The sequence below is a fragment of the Drosophila simulans genome, chromosome 2L, assembly GCF_016746395.2.
Source record: "Drosophila simulans strain w501 chromosome 2L, Prin_Dsim_3.1, whole genome shotgun sequence".
Classification (NCBI taxonomy): domain Eukaryota; kingdom Metazoa; phylum Arthropoda; class Insecta; order Diptera; family Drosophilidae; genus Drosophila; species Drosophila simulans.
In genome coordinates, this window is record NC_052520.2 from 357,383 (window position 1) to 377,459 (window position 20,077).

Genomic DNA, 20,077 nt, shown 5'->3' on the forward strand with positions numbered 1-20,077 from the left:
TTTGTGGTGTCGTTCCTACAGTCGCTCGCATCAGGTGCGTGCTGCGCATGTCCGGACCACCGACCACGGAAGACGGACTCCGGGCTTCGCAGTCCGGATTCGGGAGTGTGGGCTCCATTATGGGTTAATGATGGCCAATCACCTGAATGAATCGCCCCCACCCAATAGGATGTGTGTTGCTTAGTGAGTAACCAGATGAGACGAAACAATGCAGTCATAACTAAAAAGATATCTTGACGGAGAGATAAGCATCTGCTTTTATTTTCAGTCACTGCGTCAAAGCAGTAGATAAAAATATAAAAAACCTAAGTAAAAGTAATTGATAAAGGCTAGTTCTGTAGTACATACATATGTATGTATGTAGATACGGCTATTGCTGTTATATATGTACATCACTTCAAAATAAAATTTTTTGTCTAAAGCTTCAAGTTTTCAATAGTCTTAAATTTTCTAACTGCAATTTGCCAAAAGTGTTGCGCTGATTTGAAGGCAATTAATTTGATTTTCCCGCGCACTAACTCTGGATAGGGAAAACTTTGCTTCCGTAAACTGGCCACTCTCTGGTCAGCTGTGTGGTGCTGGTGTTTTTCTTTCAAATTTAAAGTCATGTCGTAACCCGAACCGACTTCGAAACAACACAACCCGACAGCCAAATTCCCAGTGCAGGCATTTTAGGCGGAAAACTCCAGCGGCAGACCGGTGCCCAGTCATGTCGACCGCTTCGCGAGTGACTTTGGGACTGGCGGTCTCCATTTCCACAGCGATCATAGGTTATGTGCACTATAAACAATCGGCAGACCGGTAAGTAAGCTAAATACTGTGGAATGAAGGTATAGCCTCCGATCTCAAACTTCCAGCCTGAGACTGCACGATGGTGTCCTGAGGGACGTTGAGCAGCAGCAACGGCGAAAACACGAGAATACCTACACGCTGCAGCAGCAAATTGACATGACCAAGCAACTGAAGGCCAGGGAGGCGTCTAGCAACTCCTCCGACACGCCCGAACCTCCATCGACGCATCGCGCACAGAGTAATCTTCAAGCGGAGAAGCCAGCAGTGCACAGTGAAGGCGAGGCTTTCAGAGGTGTTCCTCAGGGTGGAACAACTAATCACGATGGAAGCCCGCCAACTGACATAGCTTGATCACAAATATGCCATTTAATATGCACCTATTAAAATCTAAGACTAACTCGGGGAAAAAAGGATTTCGTTGTTAAAATGCACGCATTTTTGATGATTTAAGTAGTAATCTTTGATGTAAGATTTCGTTTTAAGGAGATTCCCTAGTTGACAGCGGCATTTACGCTGCTGATCGTTTTCAGTTGGTGAAGCCATCTGCGCATGGAAATATAATTAAAATAATGTGGTAAGATTCAATCTTACAAAGTGAATTAAGACTGCTTGCCTAACAAGGGGTGGTGTCTTCCGGATGTTATCCATGTCTATGAGGAAACTTTTATTTTGAGTGCCTGGACTTTTTGACAATTAGACCCAATTTTTACTATGGCTTCCAGTATAGTATTACTCAATTTTATTATTATGAATGTATGTATAGTAAATTACAATTCTAATGGGCGCTCGGTAAAATATTTCGCGGGGGTTTGTACATAGGTGGTGGTGGAACTCCCCATCGTCATTTTCCTTCCTCCTCCTCCTCATCTCGTCTACTCAAAAGTGATATAAAAACGTGGAAAACCAACGCAGAGACTAAAATACACGATGCTTTGCGTTACTGCTTGTCCGTTGCTTTCTCTCTCGAATTGCCACCGTACAGAAAAAATGTCCAGAATATTTAATACCGTCCACCACCACCGCCTCCTCCGCCACCACCTTTGCGGCGATCGCGATCATTACCGCGATCGTTGCCACGCATGTTGTCCCGCTCGTTGTTCAAGTAGTTGCCTCCGCCGACACCGTCGCCTCTGCCGCCTCCTCTTCGACCCGGGGATCGGGACCTGCTGCGGGAGCCGCGACGGCGTCCAGGGGATCGGGAACGGGAGCGGGCACGACGGCGGCGGGAGTAGAGGTACCTTCGCAGCTCACGCGAGATGGGCTTCAAGTGCATGAAGTTGCAGAAGCCGGAGCGGGTACATTCGCCCATCTCGTACTGCCGACAGCAAGCCTCGCGGAAGTCGGTGACCGGCGATAGTTCCGAGTACACCGGTCGACCACCGAACCACCGGTTGTTCAAATCATTTGCCGCCTTTTCCGCATCAGCTTCGTTGCGGAATTTGATGTACACGTTGCCGACCAGATGGTCGCCTAGGTTGTCGCACACGTTCATCTCCTCGATTTCCCCGTACTTGTCCTCGCACTCTACGAACACGTCCTCGAAAAAATTGTCGTAGTGTTCTTGCATCTCCTCGTCGGAGACGTTGGCCACCAGATGGGAGCCATCCGCGGATTTGGCCGAGTTTTGCGGGTTCACGTATAGATTTTGGAGAAGCACCGTCTGCGAGAAAGTGGGTTTGTTGTGGATGCGAGAGCACCGGTCGCCGTGGCGACAGGCTCCGATCTTGAAGTAGAACGAACAGTTCACCCTGGGAAATGCAACGCCGTTTAGTTATTAATCCCGGCAACGTTAAAATAAATGTGCCATGCGACTCACTTGTCCTTTTCCGTGCCAAAAATGGATGCCAAGTACTCGGCCATGCTGGCGGCTTTACTGTGGTGTTGCTGTGGCCAAAATGTTTAACTTATCCACCCGCTTGCCTCTGCGACGCGGTCAAACTGCAATTATGTTAGCCGCCTGTTTATTTAGTGATAATTTTCAATTATTTTCGGAAACCGAAAAAAGCAGCGTCTGGTCGTATTTTGCACGGCGTTGCCAGCCTCGAATCCAGAGTTGCAACAAAAATCGATGATTAGTTGACCTTATCGATATATAATGTTTTTGGCAGCAACGATTTCCGATACCTCTGATCTTAATTTAAATGTTTTAAAATATTCTACAATTGTAAATATTCATTTTAAATATTTTAATAATTATCCACATAAAACCCGGAAGTCTTATTTTTCATTTGACTAGAAAAATTTTACAATTCAAAACAAGAAATTGAGAAAATTATTTAAGCAAATAAAGCTTTACTTTCAAATAATAATATATATAAATTTAAATATTACAATAAAATAACATTTTAATTCTGTAAAGCTCGAGGTCTTATTTGTATTTGACCAACAATTTTTTAAATTTATATAAGCAATTGAAAAAGTTATTTAAGCAGGCTTGCTGGTTTTGTTCCCCGCTTGAGAACGAGCTGAGTTCTAAACCACTGTAAGGAAAAAGATTAAATTCAATCGCAGAAGCATTGACAACCCTATCGATTGCTTCTAGAAAAGTCGGCATTTTTCGCATTTTCACCTGGCACGGCACATTTCGCAGCGTGTTTTATTAAACAGTCGTACAAAAATACAGGAAGATCTGTAATTCGACAGCGGTATCCTCTCCCTTATCAGAAATGGACAAGGTAAGTGGCCGAGACAAAGAAAAGGCGTCGGCAATTACAATCAAAAACCCTTGCGGTTTTCGCAGGTGAACGAACTCAAGGAAAAGGGTAACCAGGCGCTCAGTGCCGAGAAGTTCGACGAGGCGGTGGCGGCGTACACAGAGGCCATCGCTCTGGACGACCAGAACCATGTGCTCTACAGCAACCGTTCGGCGGCATTCGCCAAGGCCGGAAAGTTCCAGGAGGCGTTAGAAGATGCGGAGAAGACCATTCAGCTTAATCCCACCTGGCCGAAGGGTTACTCACGCAAAGGAGCTGCCGCTGCTGGTCTGAATGACTTCATGAAGGCCTTCGAAGCGTACAACGAGGGTAAGTTCAAACACAGCTCGGTTATATGCCATGAATCACCCGACCTAACCTCACTAACCTCGGTTGCCGGCGCAGGTCTCAAGTACGATCCCACGAATGCTATACTCCTGCAGGGCCGCATGGAAACTACTGCCTCGGCTCTGAGCTTTATGCAATCGCAGGGGGATATACCCATGGACGTTGATCCCCAGCAGGTGCGCAGCCGCAGGGCTCCATCGCCACCACCGGCGAAACCGGCTGAGCCCCCAAAGCCCGCTGAACCTCGGGTAGAGGACATGACTGAGGAGCAGAAGAATAAGTACTTCGCGAGGAAGGAGAAGGAACTGGGCAACGCCGCCTACAAGAAAAAGGACTTTGAAACGGCCCTAAAACATTACAACGCTGCCATTGAACACGATCCCACGGATATCACGTTCTATAACAACATAGCTGCTGTTCACTTTGAGCGCAAGGAGTACGAGGAATGCATCAAGCAGTGCGAGAAGGGCATTGAGGTGGGGCGCGAAAGCCGCGCCGACTTCAAGCTGATAGCTAAGTCCTTTGCTCGCATCGGAAACACCTATCGTAAGCTAGAGAACTACAAGCAGGCAAAGGTTTTCTATGAGAAGGCCATGTCCGAGCATCGCACCCCTGAGATCAAGACCTCGCTGAGCGAGGTGGAAGCCAAAATCAAGGAGGAGGAGCGAATGGCCTACATCAATCCGGAGAAGGCCGAGGAAGAGAAGGAGCAGGGCAACCTCTTCTTTAAGAAGGGGGACTACAGTACCGCTGTAAAGCACTACACCGAGGCCATCAAGCGCAATCCGGATGATCCCAAACTCTATAGTAACCGCGCCGCCTGCTACACCAAGCTGGCGGCCTTTGATCTGGGCCTCAAGGACTGCGACACTTGCATCAAGCTAGACGAAAAGTTCATAAAGGGCTACATCCGCAAGGGCAAAATTCTACAGGGCATGCAGCAACAATCTAAGGCGCAAGCCGCTTACCAAAAGGCCCTGGAACTGGACCCCAACAACGCGGAGGCCATTGAAGGCTACCGTCAGTGCTCGATGAACTTCCAGCGCAATCCGCAGGAGGTCCTCAAGAACGCCATGTCCGACCCGGAGATTCAACAGATCTTAAAGGACCCAGCTATGCGCATGATCCTCGAGCAGATGCAAAACGATCCCAATGCGGTCAAAGAGTAAGTACCCGTTTGGCATTATGGATTTCGCTTTTTTGGGTTTCATTGGTCAAGTCTAAAAATTAAGAGCCCATACGAAATTAATTAGACTTGAGTTTCTGTGGTAATATATATTTTAATTAACAACTTTTATATTTCAGACACTTGCAGAATCCAGCCATCGCCGATAAGATAATGAAACTTCTGGAGTCGGGCATCATTCAGATTCACTAGGCACTCCAGATCCACAAACGAACATCCTCATACAATCACTAACTCACACACAAACCCCATTGATAAACATTCAGGAGAGAACCAGTACGCATTAAACAAAATGTATGGCATCTCTAAGCTGGTTAACCAATATATCGTTTTTGATGAAACGGGCCACAATTAACGCTAAACGTAATTACCTAAGAAATCACATCGCCTATTCGCAGAACGACGATAACTACCACTAACAGAAATTTAAACTAAATGGAGAAAACAAAATCATTGATAAATGTCTGCCTAATTGTTTTACGCAGACGGGTGGAGTAGGCTCCAAACGTCATGGTCCTTATTTTCTTACTACAATAAATATGCTGTAGCTTAGCTCTAAAATAAGTTTCTGTTTGTACAATAAACGAGTCACGGAAGGGTAAGATACGATTTGGAATTTGGCGCCCAAGTGCTAAGAGATGGGTAACTTACGCCATAGCAGTCGTTCTCTAACGTTTTTTCCAGGGCTGCCAAATTATTTAGAATAATATATTTTATATTATTTATACAAAGAACAATTTGCTCCAATCGCCTTTTATATAAGAAATTTAAATGTTATTATAATATTTCAAAACCGCAAATTTTCGGAAAGAAAGTATACACTACGAATCTTTATTTTGAAAAAATAAAATATCGAATGAAATAAATTGGGAAATTGAAATGTTTCAAATTAGAATTTTGTACTCTGCGGCAGCCCTGTTGCCTGCGCTTACGTTATTAGTTCCAACCGATACGTAGTTTCGTCTTGCTCAACACAGAAAGCCGCCAGTGTTACGAAGGCCCTGCAGCTCACTCGCAGCAAGTGGCATGGCAACAACAGCGCTGTCCAACACCGCACGATTTCTACCCGAAAATAATGGTGTGCTGATATATTGTGATTAAACCCCAATTCCTGTCGTCCAAAAGCTCCGCACGGGGATGTTTTGATCCAGCTACAGCTGAAAGACTTTCACTCCAATTAGAGGAACCAATGAGTGGGTAAAACCACGAAAATACGAATCAAAAGCCAACCATTTTTTTTTAAACAGTGTGTCGTAGTGTCCGTCTTATGCGTTTGTGTTGGTGCGTGTGTGCGTGCGGCTGTTAGTGTGAGTTTTCCGTCGAATCGCGAAATCGAGAATATAGAAAGATGTGCTCCATTCGCTGGTGGTGAGCTATAGCTATAGCGATATCGCGAACGGGGGGCGAGTAGTCCGCAGCCCGAAATCCAGATCCAGATCCAGGTCTATATCCATTGATTCTTTCGTCGCTGCAGCATCCGCAGCGCCAGAATTGCGACCCATTGAAAACCCCACAAGACCCACAAAAGTAAGTATTTGCGTTTCGGGGGCGCTTGGCAACAGGCCCGAGTGCGTTGGAGCGAGAGGTCGCTAGCGGGGTGCCTGGGGGCGGGAGCGAGAGGGCTAGATAGAGACCGGGACGCCAGCGATTACATGCCTCGTTTTTACACAGAGTTGTTGTTTTCGCTTCTGGTGGGGCGCAATATGTGGCCAATATTTATTAATGGATTGGGAAGCAATCGGGGCCCTCAAATAACGAAATAAAGGCTCATTGCCAAGACTTCGATTTCAATAGAGATTCTCCTTTTGCAGCTGTTTATGTTCCGAATTAGAGTTATTAGATGCCTCAATATAATGTCGTTTTAGGATTGGGACAATCAGATGAGATCACTTTATGTAGATACTCTTAACATTCTTCTAATTTATTAGCTTGAGGAATTGCAAGCTTTTCATTTGTTTCCATATTCTAACTGAAAGCAAAATTATTTCAGGAAGTGCGATTATTAACAGTTTAAGTAGAATGAATTGTTAGAAAAGGAAATTTTTAATGTAAAACCAATGTTGTATTTGCATTTATTTACTTACTCATTTACTCATGATTAAAGTGCACTTAAAAATACAATATAGGGAAATACTTTATCAAACTCCTATTAATATCTTAACTTAATTTTTAAAAACTTTAAATTAATTCTCATTGTGCAGTGCAACCCTCCCCGCTCCACTACTCGACGATGCGGCCACAGGCGCCCGGATCGCTGGTCGATCCCAACGAGGACGAGCTTCGCATGGCTCCATGGTACTGGGGCCGGATATCGCGGGAGGAAGCCAAGAGTATCCTGCACGGAAAGCCGGACGGCAGCTTTCTGGTGCGGGACGCCCTCTCGATGAAGGGCGAGTACACTTTGACTCTGATGAAGGACGGATGCGAGAAGCTAATAAAGATATGCCACATGGATCGCAAGTACGGCTTTATCGAGACGGACCTCTTCAATTCGGTGGTGGAGATGATTAACTACTACAAGGAGAACTCGCTGAGCATGTACAACAAGACGCTGGACATAACACTGAGTAATCCGATTGTGCGGGCCCGCGAGGATGAGGAGTCGCAGCCGCACGGGGATCTTTGTCTGCTGAGCAACGAATTCATCAGGACCTGCCATCTGCTTCAGAATCTTGAGCAAAATCTCGAGAATAAGCGCAACTCCTTCAATGCGATTCGGGAGGAGCTGCAGGAGAAGAAGCTGCACCAGAGCGTATTCGGAAATACAGAGAAGATATTCCGCAATCAAATCAAGCTCAATGAATCCTTCATGAAGGCGCCAGCGGATGCCCCGTCCACGGAGGCCGGAGGAGCCGGAGATGGAGCTAACGCGGCCGCATCCGCAGTGGCCAATGCCAATGCTCGTCGGAGTCTGCAGGAGCATAAACAGACACTCCTCAACCTGCTCGACGCTCTCCAAGCCAAGGGGCAAGTCCTTAACCAGTACATGGAGAACAAGAAAAAGGAGGAGCTGCTGCTCGAGCGACAGATCAACGCCCTTAAGCCGGAACTACAGATATTGCAGTTGCGCAAGGACAAGTACATTGAGTAAGTCCCAACTTGAAGTCTTTCCAACTACTCCTAGCTATCAATAGTAATGCATTTAAACCATGCAATCTGTCTTAGATTAATATGTGGGAATGCTTTTCACTAGCCAGCTGTTTGATTGCAGCTTGGAGTTTTCAGCTAGAAAGGGGTGAAATTTAAATACCTTCAACGGTTCTCGCTTGTTTCACATGCGGCTCAGTCGGCCGATCACTCATTCTGGCCGAGAGTCGGCAGCTTGTCTGACCGATACGATACCGATAATAATGGCATAACACTGTTAACGGCGACCACTTCCGCCCCCGCTCCGCTAACTCCTGAATTTTTCACGCCAGCGAGGCGTCTACGTGCCTTGCCATTCATTCCCTGGCCTGCGATTTTCTGGCCAAACGGGCGCGCTTCTTTTTGGAAAGCCATTTCAGCTATTTGTTACTGCAAAGTGAAATGTAGTTCTCTAAAGGGGAAACAATAACCCCCACCGAACTGGAACGTTGGGATACCTCATCGCCGCTTATCTTCTGAATAGGAGAGTCTTGGATTTTGTTATCCAAGTCGAAGACTTTATCGGATCAATTTTTATTTGTATTCGCAGTAGTTCATATATATTTCTCCTTATCAAGGTCAGTGTGTATGGCGCTAATTTTGAATTCCACACAAACGTTTAGGAATTTTTTTCAAATATTTAGAAAACTCCTTATCGAGAGTTTCGTGGATATGCCTTCAGTTTTTTATGTGTTTGTGTACCAAGGTCACAATAAGGCTGAATTAACTAAAGGAGCAGTTAATATACATGATTGTTAGGTCGATCTCTATCCCACCGAAAATATAAGTCGATTAGTGAGGAATACTAGTCCCCAGTACTCAAGAATATTCTGCTTGGCAAAATCAAATAGAGCCTTGAATTTGACTCGAGTTAGCCAAATGGGGGATGCTTCCCCTTTTATTTTAGTGATTATTGAAACTTGTTCGTTTCTTTTGACCCATCTTCGCACTTCCCACAATCTGTGGACGTTCGGTTGTAGGGCGAAAAACGAATAGCAAGAGGTGACTTTCGCCTAGCAACAGGCCTTTATACTTGGCGGGGTACGTCATCGTTGGATGAGCTTACTCGGTTTCTATGAGTATCACCCAGAGTGTTTCAGCACAAATGACAGCTTGGGGAAGTGCCAAGTGGAAGGAGGCAAGGAGGCCTCTAGATAAGGTTAGCACCTCGCTAAAGATAGCAACGCTTATCAGACGTACTTTTTTCAAGCTCCTTCCCTTCTATATACCACCTAATTGCGCCTGTGTATCTGTGTATAAATCAGGGCTGCTTTTTGCAATCTCTTGCTGGGCTCAAGGTTTTTAGCTCTTGTGTCTTTAAATTTGCAGAGATTAAGCGACCACCGTCATAAGATAAAACACTCCGAGTGTCTTCCCCTCCCAATGTGAGCACCAGCTCTGATTAGATAAAGGTCTTTCGCCGAGTGCCTTAAATTCTTGTGCGTTGTCCTATCTTCATTCCATCGCTGCAATGATCCATGATATCACCCTGCCTTGTGCTTATCGCGTCTCAGCAACTTAGTCACTTGGATAGCCGGGCAACAAAGAAGCCCCCCGATGGCCCGATTGCCTGATCGCCCGATTTTGATGCGGAAACCCGCGAGTCTACACTTTCGTAGACCGAGCGGCGGCCAAAACACGCAGTCGCATTTGGTTATCAAGAGTTTCGCCGTCAGTTGAAATTGCATGGGGTTAGTATCAGTATCAGTTCTAAATCGAAGCCAGTCATTAGCAAAGGCTCAGGAGGCACCTACATAGATTCGATTTTATAATTTGGTGCAGATTAGCCACGCCTATAAAGTCACGTACACCACGCCTGCAAAAGCATAAAGTTGAGTTTCATATAAATGAAAATTTGGATTGCCTTTTAATATATTATTGCATATCCAACAGGTGTTGAGTTTGAACTGTCTTATTCTCAGAAGACTGCCAAATGCCTTCAAATAATCGTGTACTGGTCGAGATTAGTTTGTAATGCCAAACACAGTCGGAAATATTTACATATTCTAGCGCTACTAATCTCCGATTCATCGCTTCTTATTTACCCTTAGGCGCCTAAAAGGATTCAACCTCAAGGACGACGATCTGAAGATGATATTGCAGATGGGCTTCGACAAGTGGCAGCAACGTTATGAGACAGTCTCCAACCAGCCGCACAGCAACGAAGCTCTCTGGTTGCTAAAGGATGCCAAGAGGAGGGATGCGGAGGAGCTGCTCAAGGGTTCGCCATCGGGCACCTTCCTGATTCGAGCGAGAGATGCGGGTCACTATGCTCTGTCCATTGCCTGCAAGAACATCGTGCAGCACTGCCTTATTTACGAGACGAGCACCGGCTTTGGATTTGCTGCCCCTTACAACATATATGCCACGCTGAAGAGTCTGGTTGAGCACTATGCCAACAATTCGCTGGAGGAGCATAACGACACGCTGACCACGACATTGCGCTGGCCGGTCATGTACTGGAAGAACAACCCGCTGCAAGTTCAGATGATCCAATTGCAGGAGGAAATGGATCTGGAGTACGAGCAGGCAGCCACGTTGAGGCCGCCGCCAATGATGGGCAGCAGTGCGCCGATTCCCACGAGTCGGTCCCGTGAACATGACGTCGTAGATGGAACTGGGAGCCTCGAGGCGGAGGCGGCTCCGGCCTCCATTTCGCCCTCCAACTTCAGCACATCGCAGTAGGAGCCGCACATCAAATCGCCCGCTAAACGAGCCCTCAACCTCAGGCTAGCTATCTATCTCTCTAATTCTAGCTTGCTCTAAAGCCCTAACTCTCTCTATCTCTAGATATAAACGCGGTTGCGGTCCAAATAATAGCACTGCAGGCTCTGTCAAAAGGCTTAAACTTGATATGCCAGTATCATTAATTTATTAGTATGACTCGAAAGTCAAACAAAAAAAGGGTTTTCGGTTCAAATGCTTTTCTTCATAACATCAAGGTTTTCGATTACCCTAACATGTATTCAGATTAGTAATTTAGTGTCCTAACTGCCAATATAATATTTTTATCTGAAAAGGGCTCCTTGTCACAACGCTATTTCTTACGATATTGAGTAATGAGAGCCAAAGTAACACGCGTTACATAGTGTTACAATCGCAATGCTATTATTTCGGCCCTCGCCGATTGTGTACATCAGCATATATAGGCTATATATATATATCTGTGCATGATTACTTTTTGTGTGTGATGGATGGCGCTGGCAGTTTAACTGTCCTCCGCCATCCCCTCAAGAATTAGACGGCTCCAGAAACAAAAGAAAAACAAAGGGAAAACGTTTTCGGTGATCATGTTTAACAGCTTGCTAGAAGCTCTTTGTAGAAGAACGAAATTTTCTAATTGGAAAGTAATCTTATTAACAATACGAGTAAGATTAATTTTATACAAACATATTTTTTTGTAATACTGCATTTCGCGTGATAATTGATAAGTCGAGCTATCTGTTGTTGCATCAACGCCCTATCCCGTATCCATTATAAATATTGTTATTACGCTGCGCGTTGTCTAAAGGGGCGGGGTAGGATCGTGAAGAAATTTTCTGCATTTCTTCAGCACATTTTGTCGTGTTCATGTAAATATTCTAAAAACGAAACAAAGAAGCACACGCTTGCAAAACGTTTGCGAAATCAGGTTAAGGTTTTGATAACCTAGCCGCAACAGCTTTGGGGCCCCACCCCTTGAACTAATATTTGTTGTTATATTATAACTGATTTAAAGTAGTTTTAAGTGAAATCTACGTACGTTTACTCGATGTGATCAGTTGATTGTTGCTAACGTTAATTTTCCTTCAATTTTTTGTCATTTTTTTGTTCAAAAACAAAGCCTTAATTTTTATAGAGATAAAAACACACACACAACACATATACACTCAGTCGGAACAAAGAAAAATTAATGTACAAACGAAAAAATGAATTCAAGAGAACTTTACACGCAGATGCAAAGAAAAGCAAAACAGCAACAAGCAAAAACAAAGTGCAATCGAAAATATAATAATTAAATTTTTAACATTTGTTAATTTATACACGCAATGAAAAAGGAAAAAACAATATGTTGCTCATATAACACAAACCGTTGCAATAGGGAAAAGCGCTGATTACTTTTTTTTTTATTTTACACATCTGATATTAAGCATATACCTGTACGAAATACTCTTTCCCAACAAAATAATTATTCACCAGCTTTGTATAAATTTGATTCTTGAAAGTTTATATCTAAGAACCCATTGTTTTCGAGTAAGTAATTATTGAACCTCTAGCCGCGTTTTGGGAAAGAGTATTTGTTTGGCTTTTCCTTGTTCTACTGTGCCACCATTATATTATATCTCCAAAATCTTCGAAAGCGTGTTGAAAGAATGTTGACCTTTCTGTTTGCATTCTCCCCTATTGAATTTGAGCGATCCACTTACTAGCACACACAAAAACTGTCGCGTCTTTAAGATATTCTTACATATATAGATTCGATGTATTCATTAAACTGTATCTGTATACTTTACCTGTAATTCCTAATTTAACTTATTTAACTTGTAATTTGTGTGTTTCATTTTGCTTAAATTCTATGAGATTTTGGCGGATCTCGTACGTTGTAGTATTTATAAGTTTTAAAATTAGTTTGTAAAATGCGTTTCAAACAAAACAAACGAAACAAAGCGAAAACAATACAAAACAAATAAGAACTCAAAAACAAAAAAGTAGCAGTGGAAGATTGAATGTATTTCAAATATGATTGATTGATGTCAATAATGTTTGCTAACTGATAGATGATGACTTTTTGCCATACCTAAATGTTAAATGGAAATATTTGTGAATTTTTCTATCTTTGCTCCTCGTCTGCTTTTTTGGCGCAGGCCGGAACAAGAAGAATTAAAAACGATAACAATGAACGGCGACGAAACTGAATGTAAAACGAATTGCAAATTTGTTGTATTTTTTTATATGAATATATATATATACATATATATATATATAGATATTTAACCATACATACCTATTAAGTATGTATGCTCTAGAATGCTATATGTTGTAGATCGTAAGCTATATGTTGTAGATTCTTAAGCGCTAACAGCAACCACAACGGAAACAACAACAACAACCATTTTTTGTAGTAGTTTTTTAAAGAGACGAGAAGCGGAGATAACATTATATGTATTTGTGTCTAAAAAGAATGTTCGTAAATAACACAATCAAGAAAAAACAAAATAAACCGAAATAAAACCAAATCTTCCAGAAGTTCACATATCCCAGCTCCCAGAATATTGACCGATTCTTAAGTCGCAGTGGAACTTTACCTCAGGTTTCCTGATTATTTCGCTTTCGGTTTCTGCTTTCAATGAACTCTCATCGACTTTAATCCGCTGAGCTGGGCGAAAAGCTATCGCAGAAAAAAACAGATATCACGAGTCCGCCGATTTTGCGGTAGGAGACATGCACTTCATAAGTGACCGGCTTTCAATTCTGGAGGAATCGCTGTGGAGTGACCTAGATGAGGGTTTGTATCTGGCGTCTATGCTACAAAAGCATTCTATTCTGCTTAAATTTAGTCGGCGTCTGTGTTTTGCTAACAATAACGAATTGAATGAATTGGACAGTAACCTTTATCGTAGAAAGTTCGATAAATGTTGTTTATGTAAGTTTTATGGTTAATTTGTTGTACAGTGAATAAAAATTAGTTTGAAAAGCGCGCTCAAGGTGAACTGTAGCTGGCAGCTTTTGAACAGTGCTAAACAGTGCTGCCAACTCTTGCTTTGAAATAGTAATGTGATGATATCTAGAAATGTATTAATCATTAAACAATATATTTCAAAGATGTGAGCAACTCGAATAATTGTATATAGCCATAATTCGAATGCATCTGAAAATATCCGTTTATATATTACTTACAACATAGCTGAGCTGACCGGGCGGAACAGCTGAAGTCGCAGGCCCATTTGGTATTTTCCATCGTTGCAGCCCCGGTCACGCTAATCAACAGATTTTCGGGCAGCGCTGCGGCAGTGGCAGCATTTTTACTCGTCGTCGCGTTTTTTGTGCTTTCGGGTTTATTTTTTTGTTTTGAATTGTTGACACATCTCCGGGACGTTTCATCGTTTTGGATTGTAATTAGGCGTGCAAGCGGGAGAGATAATAAATCAAAGCCAATGTGCAGCGTGATAGTAACGAAATAAAAAACAAAACAAGCTCAGCGTGAGACTTTGCTATTTGTTGTCTTTGCTAAGTGATGCTGCAGCAACACTAGTAACCAAGGCAGCAAGAACATCAATAAAAACTCCCGCAAAAATTCGCCGAACCTAAACTTATTGCAAAACAACAAGAATTGTCGTAATACGGTTGTTTTTTCTGCATTATTACTTCATAACAGACTGTCGCTCTCTCGCTCGCTCCGGAAAAGCTCCGCTTTCGGGGTTCTCTCTCGCTCAGGTAATCAAATGTGTTTAATTCTATTAACCTGTCAAAGAAGGAACAAGAAAAGTTGCGTGAGTGTGCGTGCGCAGGCAAATGAATCAAAAGCTAAGAACGCAAACAAATTATTGAATAACAACGCACTAAAAACGATGGCAGGTGCCCGCGCTCTTCTCTCTCTTTAAATAAACGGATCGTCTCCAAGCTTTGAGATGCCGTAATCTCAGCTATTGACTCCCAGGGGGGGTGGCAGGGTCAGCTCTGGGTGGCCGGCAGTGGAAGGAGGGCGGAGTGGGTCTAATCGATCGGGGGGAGTGATCTCATTGCCTTGCCTCTGTGCTGAGCTAATCAGTGCCGCTTATCAGGCGCTCGGGGGTTAAGCGGTGTTAGAAGAGACGCAGGTGGCTTGAGCGCAGGAGGGGCGGGTCAAGAGATAATCCCCGGAGCGGAGTTCGAAACTCTTTCGTTCTCTGCGGATAATCGGCATAGATTTTAGAATTTGATCAGCTTTACATACTTGTTTAGAGTAGAACGGCACTGGCCTTACTATCGCATATTAAACGAAATTTTATTTATTTATTTATTGTTGAATCATGTACTATGCTTCCAATTGTCTCATGCAATAACATTGTTGATTTACTACCATCCATGGCTTCAAACTGCATTTGTAGTTGTGGTTGGTTACTTGGAAGTCCTGCAAAGAAACCATCTATAACTTCCATAAAGCTGTATGGAATAATTTGACTCTGTTTCCTACCACAATACGTTCCCGGCTTTCCATATGCTTGTCGTTCTACCATAATGCTCTCATTATCTTGCCGTATATTTTCCGCCTCTTCCACTTCAATTGCCCCACTCCCCCAACTCCTCCCCGTCCGCCACTCACACTCCAAGAATAACAACAACCAAAACAGAACAAGCAAAACAACACGTTGTAAATTATTTTTGTGGGCCGCACCCAGGCGCCATTAAAAAGCCGAAAGGAAATTCGGGGGATGGTGGTAGGAGGGGTAGGAGGGGTAGGGAGTGTGCGGTGAATACAAGTGTATAAAAGTGGCAGCACATATCGCACATAACTTTAATTACAATAACCACGCGTCATCGTGATGAGCGACAGAGAGGGAAGGCAGTGGGGGCCCAACCCCTGAAACGCCTCCCCCCCCCCCCCCCCCCCCTTCCCTCGTTCTTTCTTTTTTCAGCCACGCGTAGCTGGCCGAAAACACCCCACCACACCAATCGACAACCTTTCACCTGCCCACTCAGCGCACAGCGCTCAACGCTCTATAAATAAATCTCATTAATAAATTAAACGTTTTAGCGCAGGAAATTCCTTCTCCAGCATCCACAACTTAACCCCAAACCGAAAGCGCCCTGCAGTATTTTATAATTTCTTCTGGGGGAGACGCTCGTGCTCGCAAACAGATCTGAAAAATAACCAGACTATACCCGATTCGATTCGATCCGATATGACGACCTCATCATGGCTTTATAAATAAATCAAGTGCGAATTTTTGAAAAGTTCTTCTCTGTTTGCTGCACTTGGCAAACACAGAGTCTGCCCGATATTTTTATTACCAATCAGTAGAATGTTCATTTCTCTTCATTGCCAGTTTGCAATTGTTTTCCTTCGCTGGGTTGCTTGTCTTCCATTATTAAATTGCCTAAGAAGAGGTGAAACACCAGTCAACCAACCCACACCACCAGACTGACAATTAGACTCGATTATGGGGAATTATCATGAAAATACCATTGTGCATGTTATTTGTTTTCAAATTTCCGGCCCTATGCAAATTCTGAAGTATGTATGTAAGTGGAACATGAATAAAAAAAATTACGGCCTTGCGGTTCGTTTATGATATGGGTCACACTGTAATGGTGAAGTTCTCCATTATAAGTTGGAGAATAGTTGGTCTTTAATGTGGTTATACGGAGGGCAATCCCCGTACGTTCTGGAAAAGTTCCTTTTTTTTTCGTTATGATGTGCCTTAAAAGAGCTGCCGTGTTTATTGTGGCTTGGCTTTCCGAAAAGTTTAATTTAGTTACATTCGTCTGGGAACTCATGACCTTTGTAAACAAACAGACTGGCAGATAAAACACCTGTAAATCCCCACTTCAAAGGAGCACCACCACCCACAACAACAATGCCAGCAGCACCACCCACTCACAGTGGGCACAACGTGAGGAAAGGCGGGTGAGTTGGGACCGCTCGATTCCCACCGGATGTTAATGTTTTATTTGGATTTCAAATTTTCTGTTCGCTGTTTTTAATGCACGCTGATTTGTTTGGAAGAAAATAAACAATTTTGAAATTTATTTAGTTGGGGATCTAGGGATCGCTTGGTATGGAATGCCATGTGATCCCATGTGCGGCTGCTCTTTCGCATTTTATGGCCGAATAAATATGCAATGAGAATTGCTAGTTGCCATAAGTAGTTCGAGTTTATGGCTGCTTGTCGATCCTACGGACGAGCTCGTTCCCCACTGGGATGGCGATGTTTGGTGACCCCGATGGGTGGTCGTGAGTCACGCTCGCAGCTTTCGTTCGGCACCCAATATTTGCATATCTTTTGTAGTCCACCTAGTGACCTTGGGGACGCCGAGCCGCAATCAATCAAGCGTACAAAAAAGAGGGTGGAGCAGGGGGAGCATCTTGCAACTGTCGCCGCTGTGGAGTCCCAATACACGGATACGGCGACAGATACAGATACAAATGCAGATACAGATGCAGAAGCATTTGTCTCACCTTGTCAATCACTTTTTGGAGGGCAAAAGCAGAAGTCATGGAAAGGGTGGAAGGAAACTGAGGAAAACCATCAGCGAAATATGTGGGTCAGGTCTTCAATGTTTTCCCGCATATTGGATGTCGTCTTTCCCGCTGCCCCTCGGCGCTGACATATTTTCCGACTTTTTGGCCGATCTCTGATTTCCTATTTCGCGTTTATATTTTCGTATTTCCATACCCTGTAGCATCCCTAAGTCAGGGGATATAGATGCAGAGAGTCGTTTATTTATTTATGATTTTTACATTTTTGTTATGTCACAAAAGTTTTCCTACGTTGCAAGCAACCAATAAGGTTACCTAACTAACTTACTCACTTGGGCAGAATATCACGTTATGCGATGTAGAGCACTCGTTGAGCGAGGGTATTGGAACAGTCAGAACCCATATATCTGGGCTTCCTCTTCTCGGCGGTTTTTGTTCCTCTATTTTTTTGTGGCACATGCGCGCGTTCCGAGACCGGACGATTTGACGCTGTACTCACGTACGGCGTATGGCGGGGCATTAAAATTAAATAAATATATAAATATTCCCGGCTGCAATGGGTAGCGGCAGACAAAACCAAAACTCAAATTCAAATTCAAATCGAGGCGAGGCGAGGCCCACTCGACAACGCCCAAATTGGCAATTTTAATTTGATTTTCTGGCCGTTTCAACCGCTGATTAGGCGATGCGATGTGACGGCTCTGTCCAAGTAAACATTCCGTTCCCCGCGTTCCACCGAAGGTTTTGCCAAACTATTCAGCAACTATTATCAATTCTGGTTCGCCAAAGGGGTTTGCGTTTGCTTGGCATTGTCGGTTCAAGCCTCTTTGTTGCCGGACTGGCTTGTTTATTTGAAAATTATTCCCCGCTTGACTTAAACCCCCCCACCAAAGGGCTGGTTCCCACAGGGGGGAGACCGTTCTCCTCTTATCAAAACATGAACATTTCGCCGCGAACGCTTTTCCCAAAACAAAAACAAAACCTGGCAACGCAGAGAGAAAGCTTCTCGAATTGAGAGAGGTTCTCAGGGAGCAGCCGAGAAATGACAGAGAAGTGTGTAACACGGTAAAAGCTCGCGGCGAAATGTTCGAGACAGAGAAGTTTCAGCTCTCTCGTTTTTGCATTTCAGCAGCATTGAGATTTCCACATAGATTTTCCCAACAGACGTTCGTCGTTCGCCAAAACGTTCGGTCGTGTTAGCGGAAGATTTTGGCACGAAAACCCGCCCGAGATTTTCTCCGGAGGAACCCTCTCCGGGTCCCCAGAATCCGCATCCGTATCTGCAGCAGCCGAGTGCGTGTGTGTTTCTCCGTATCTGTGCGTTGTGACTAAGCCGAACAGTTAAAAACTATAGCTAAACTAAAAAAGGAGAGCGAATCCAATAAAAAATCCCATTACCACCGGAGAGGTTATCTTCGTTTGCCAGCGGGTGCAAAATCTGTAATTGAAATTTCGCTGCTTACGAAATACAAATTCCACTCAACGAAGTTTTCATCTGAAAGTCAAAAACTTTGGCACAGGTAACGCACCGAACAGAACCTTTTCAATCTGCGGATTTATCAGCGAGTTTTGAGGCGGAGGAATACGATTCTCGAGTTCAGTACCACACACACAAAATTAAATCAAAATACAATCCCATTCAGTTTATTTGTTCAGCATCGTTTTCTTTCACGGCTGCCTAATTGAAAATTGTGCTGAAAAATGCTGTTGCCCCCTTCTCCCCATCGTGCCTCTGTCTTTATAAGCAAACTGGTCGATTTCTATTCGAGCTGCGCCAAATTATTTGTTGTGCCTCGCTTCCATTCTCGTTCCTTTTCAAGTTTAAATATTTCGCTTTTGATTTGGAAAACTTGAAAGATCTCTGTCGATAGCCAAGCTAGTGATCTGTCGCGGGGACGAAAGGCGTTTGTCAATGATTTTGCGGCGCTGCCGCTGTTGCGTTGCCATTGCCGGTTGTACTTGAACTCGTACCGAGCGCGTGGCGTGGCGTGGCGCGTATCTCGAAATCTTTGAGATACTGCTGGCTTGGAAATCCGAGAACGGGGCAGATAACGCTTCACTGGGTCGCTCGTGAATCACGCGAAGCCAGCTTTGGATTCGAGATCTCCCAACGATTCGTGGCCTTTAGGACATTAAATAAGTTTGGAAAACTGAAAAATCAAAACCAGTTATGGTAATGGGTATTTGTCAGTCAGAGGTGGATATAGGTTCTTCACATAACAATTCTTACCAAGCTGAACATCATATGAACAGTTTTTAGTTATTAGTTAGAAATACCATACATAGTCTAACCTAAAAGGTATAACATTCTTCTATAGTAAAATTCAATTTTAATATCAATTAGCAACCAGTCAACTTCGGAGCGCCTAGTCGCCCAATTGAAAAGGGAATCGTTGGAGAACCCCGGTTCGAGCTTGTTATCAGGTTATGGCCAATCTGAGCGATGAATTCGAAGCGGGAAACTGCAAAAAGCTAATGAGTAGCGCATCTGATATCACATCAGCTCGTGGTGCCAATTAGCGAAACGCTTTAAGTTGCCAGCTCTCTGTGTCTTCGCCTTCTTGCTGCTCCGCTTCCATTTTGCAGCATCCACTTGTGTGTGTTAGGTCCTGTTTCAGTTGCCACTCGAGGCATTTATCAAGTTGAGGCATCAGCTGCACCACTGATATGCAATTATCCCACTTGATTGCTGCACCACGCCCCGTGGTCTCCCTCTGCCTCCATTTCAAAGGCAGCTAGTTTCAATCATTCAAACACAATTAAGGCATTAAA

At 43.9% G+C, this 20,077-nt stretch overlaps 5 protein-coding genes across 11 annotated transcripts in view; 4 read left to right on the plus strand and 1 right to left on the minus strand.

Moving 5' to 3' along the window:
• Positions 1-552: 552 nt before the first annotated feature.
• On the plus strand, positions 553-1,391 carry LOC6730439 (protein PET117 homolog, mitochondrial). The gene is made up of 2 exons (XM_002077584.4): positions 553-801; positions 858-1,391. Exons 1-2 carry the CDS (start codon positions 710-712, stop codon positions 1,141-1,143), a joined length of 378 nt encoding a protein of 125 aa, XP_002077620.1. The 5' UTR covers positions 553-709; the 3' UTR covers positions 1,144-1,391.
• A 123-nt stretch (positions 1,392-1,514) lies between these two features.
• LOC6730440 (splicing factor U2af 38 kDa subunit) lies at positions 1,515-2,867 on the minus strand. The gene is made up of 2 exons (XM_002077585.4): positions 2,609-2,867; positions 1,515-2,540 (listed from the first exon to the last, which is right to left on the minus strand). Exons 1-2 carry the CDS (start codon positions 2,650-2,652, stop codon positions 1,793-1,795), a joined length of 792 nt encoding a protein of 263 aa, XP_002077621.1. The 5' UTR covers positions 2,653-2,867; the 3' UTR covers positions 1,515-1,792.
• A 427-nt stretch (positions 2,868-3,294) lies between these two features.
• On the plus strand, positions 3,295-5,583 carry LOC6730441 (stress-induced-phosphoprotein 1). The gene is made up of 4 exons (XM_002077586.4): positions 3,295-3,467; positions 3,533-3,815; positions 3,891-4,998; positions 5,139-5,583. The coding sequence occupies exons 1-4, from the start codon at positions 3,459-3,461 to the stop codon at positions 5,209-5,211; spliced, it is 1,473 nt and encodes a 490-aa protein (XP_002077622.1). The 5' UTR covers positions 3,295-3,458; the 3' UTR covers positions 5,212-5,583.
• Positions 5,584-5,979: 396 nt separating this feature from the next.
• LOC6730442 (phosphatidylinositol 3-kinase regulatory subunit gamma) lies at positions 5,980-13,361 on the plus strand. Its single transcript, XM_016179317.2, has 3 exons — positions 5,980-6,546; positions 7,221-8,106; positions 10,197-13,361. Coding segments are annotated over exons 1-3 (1,521 nt in total). The 5' UTR covers positions 5,980-6,545; the 3' UTR covers positions 10,831-13,361.
• A 722-nt stretch (positions 13,362-14,083) lies between these two features.
• LOC6730443 (1-phosphatidylinositol 4,5-bisphosphate phosphodiesterase classes I and II) overlaps positions 14,084-20,077 on the plus strand; it is a 40,427-nt gene continuing 34,433 nt past the window's right edge. For 6 of the 7 annotated variants that reach the window (XM_016179320.3, XM_044923926.1, XM_044923924.1 and 3 more), the window contains exon 1: positions 14,084-14,559. The gene's annotated coding sequence lies outside the window, so the exon portion shown is untranslated. Of the gene's footprint in view, positions 14,560-18,447; positions 18,826-20,077 lie in introns of those variants that run through there. The other variant, XM_016179319.3, reaches the window with a different exon arrangement.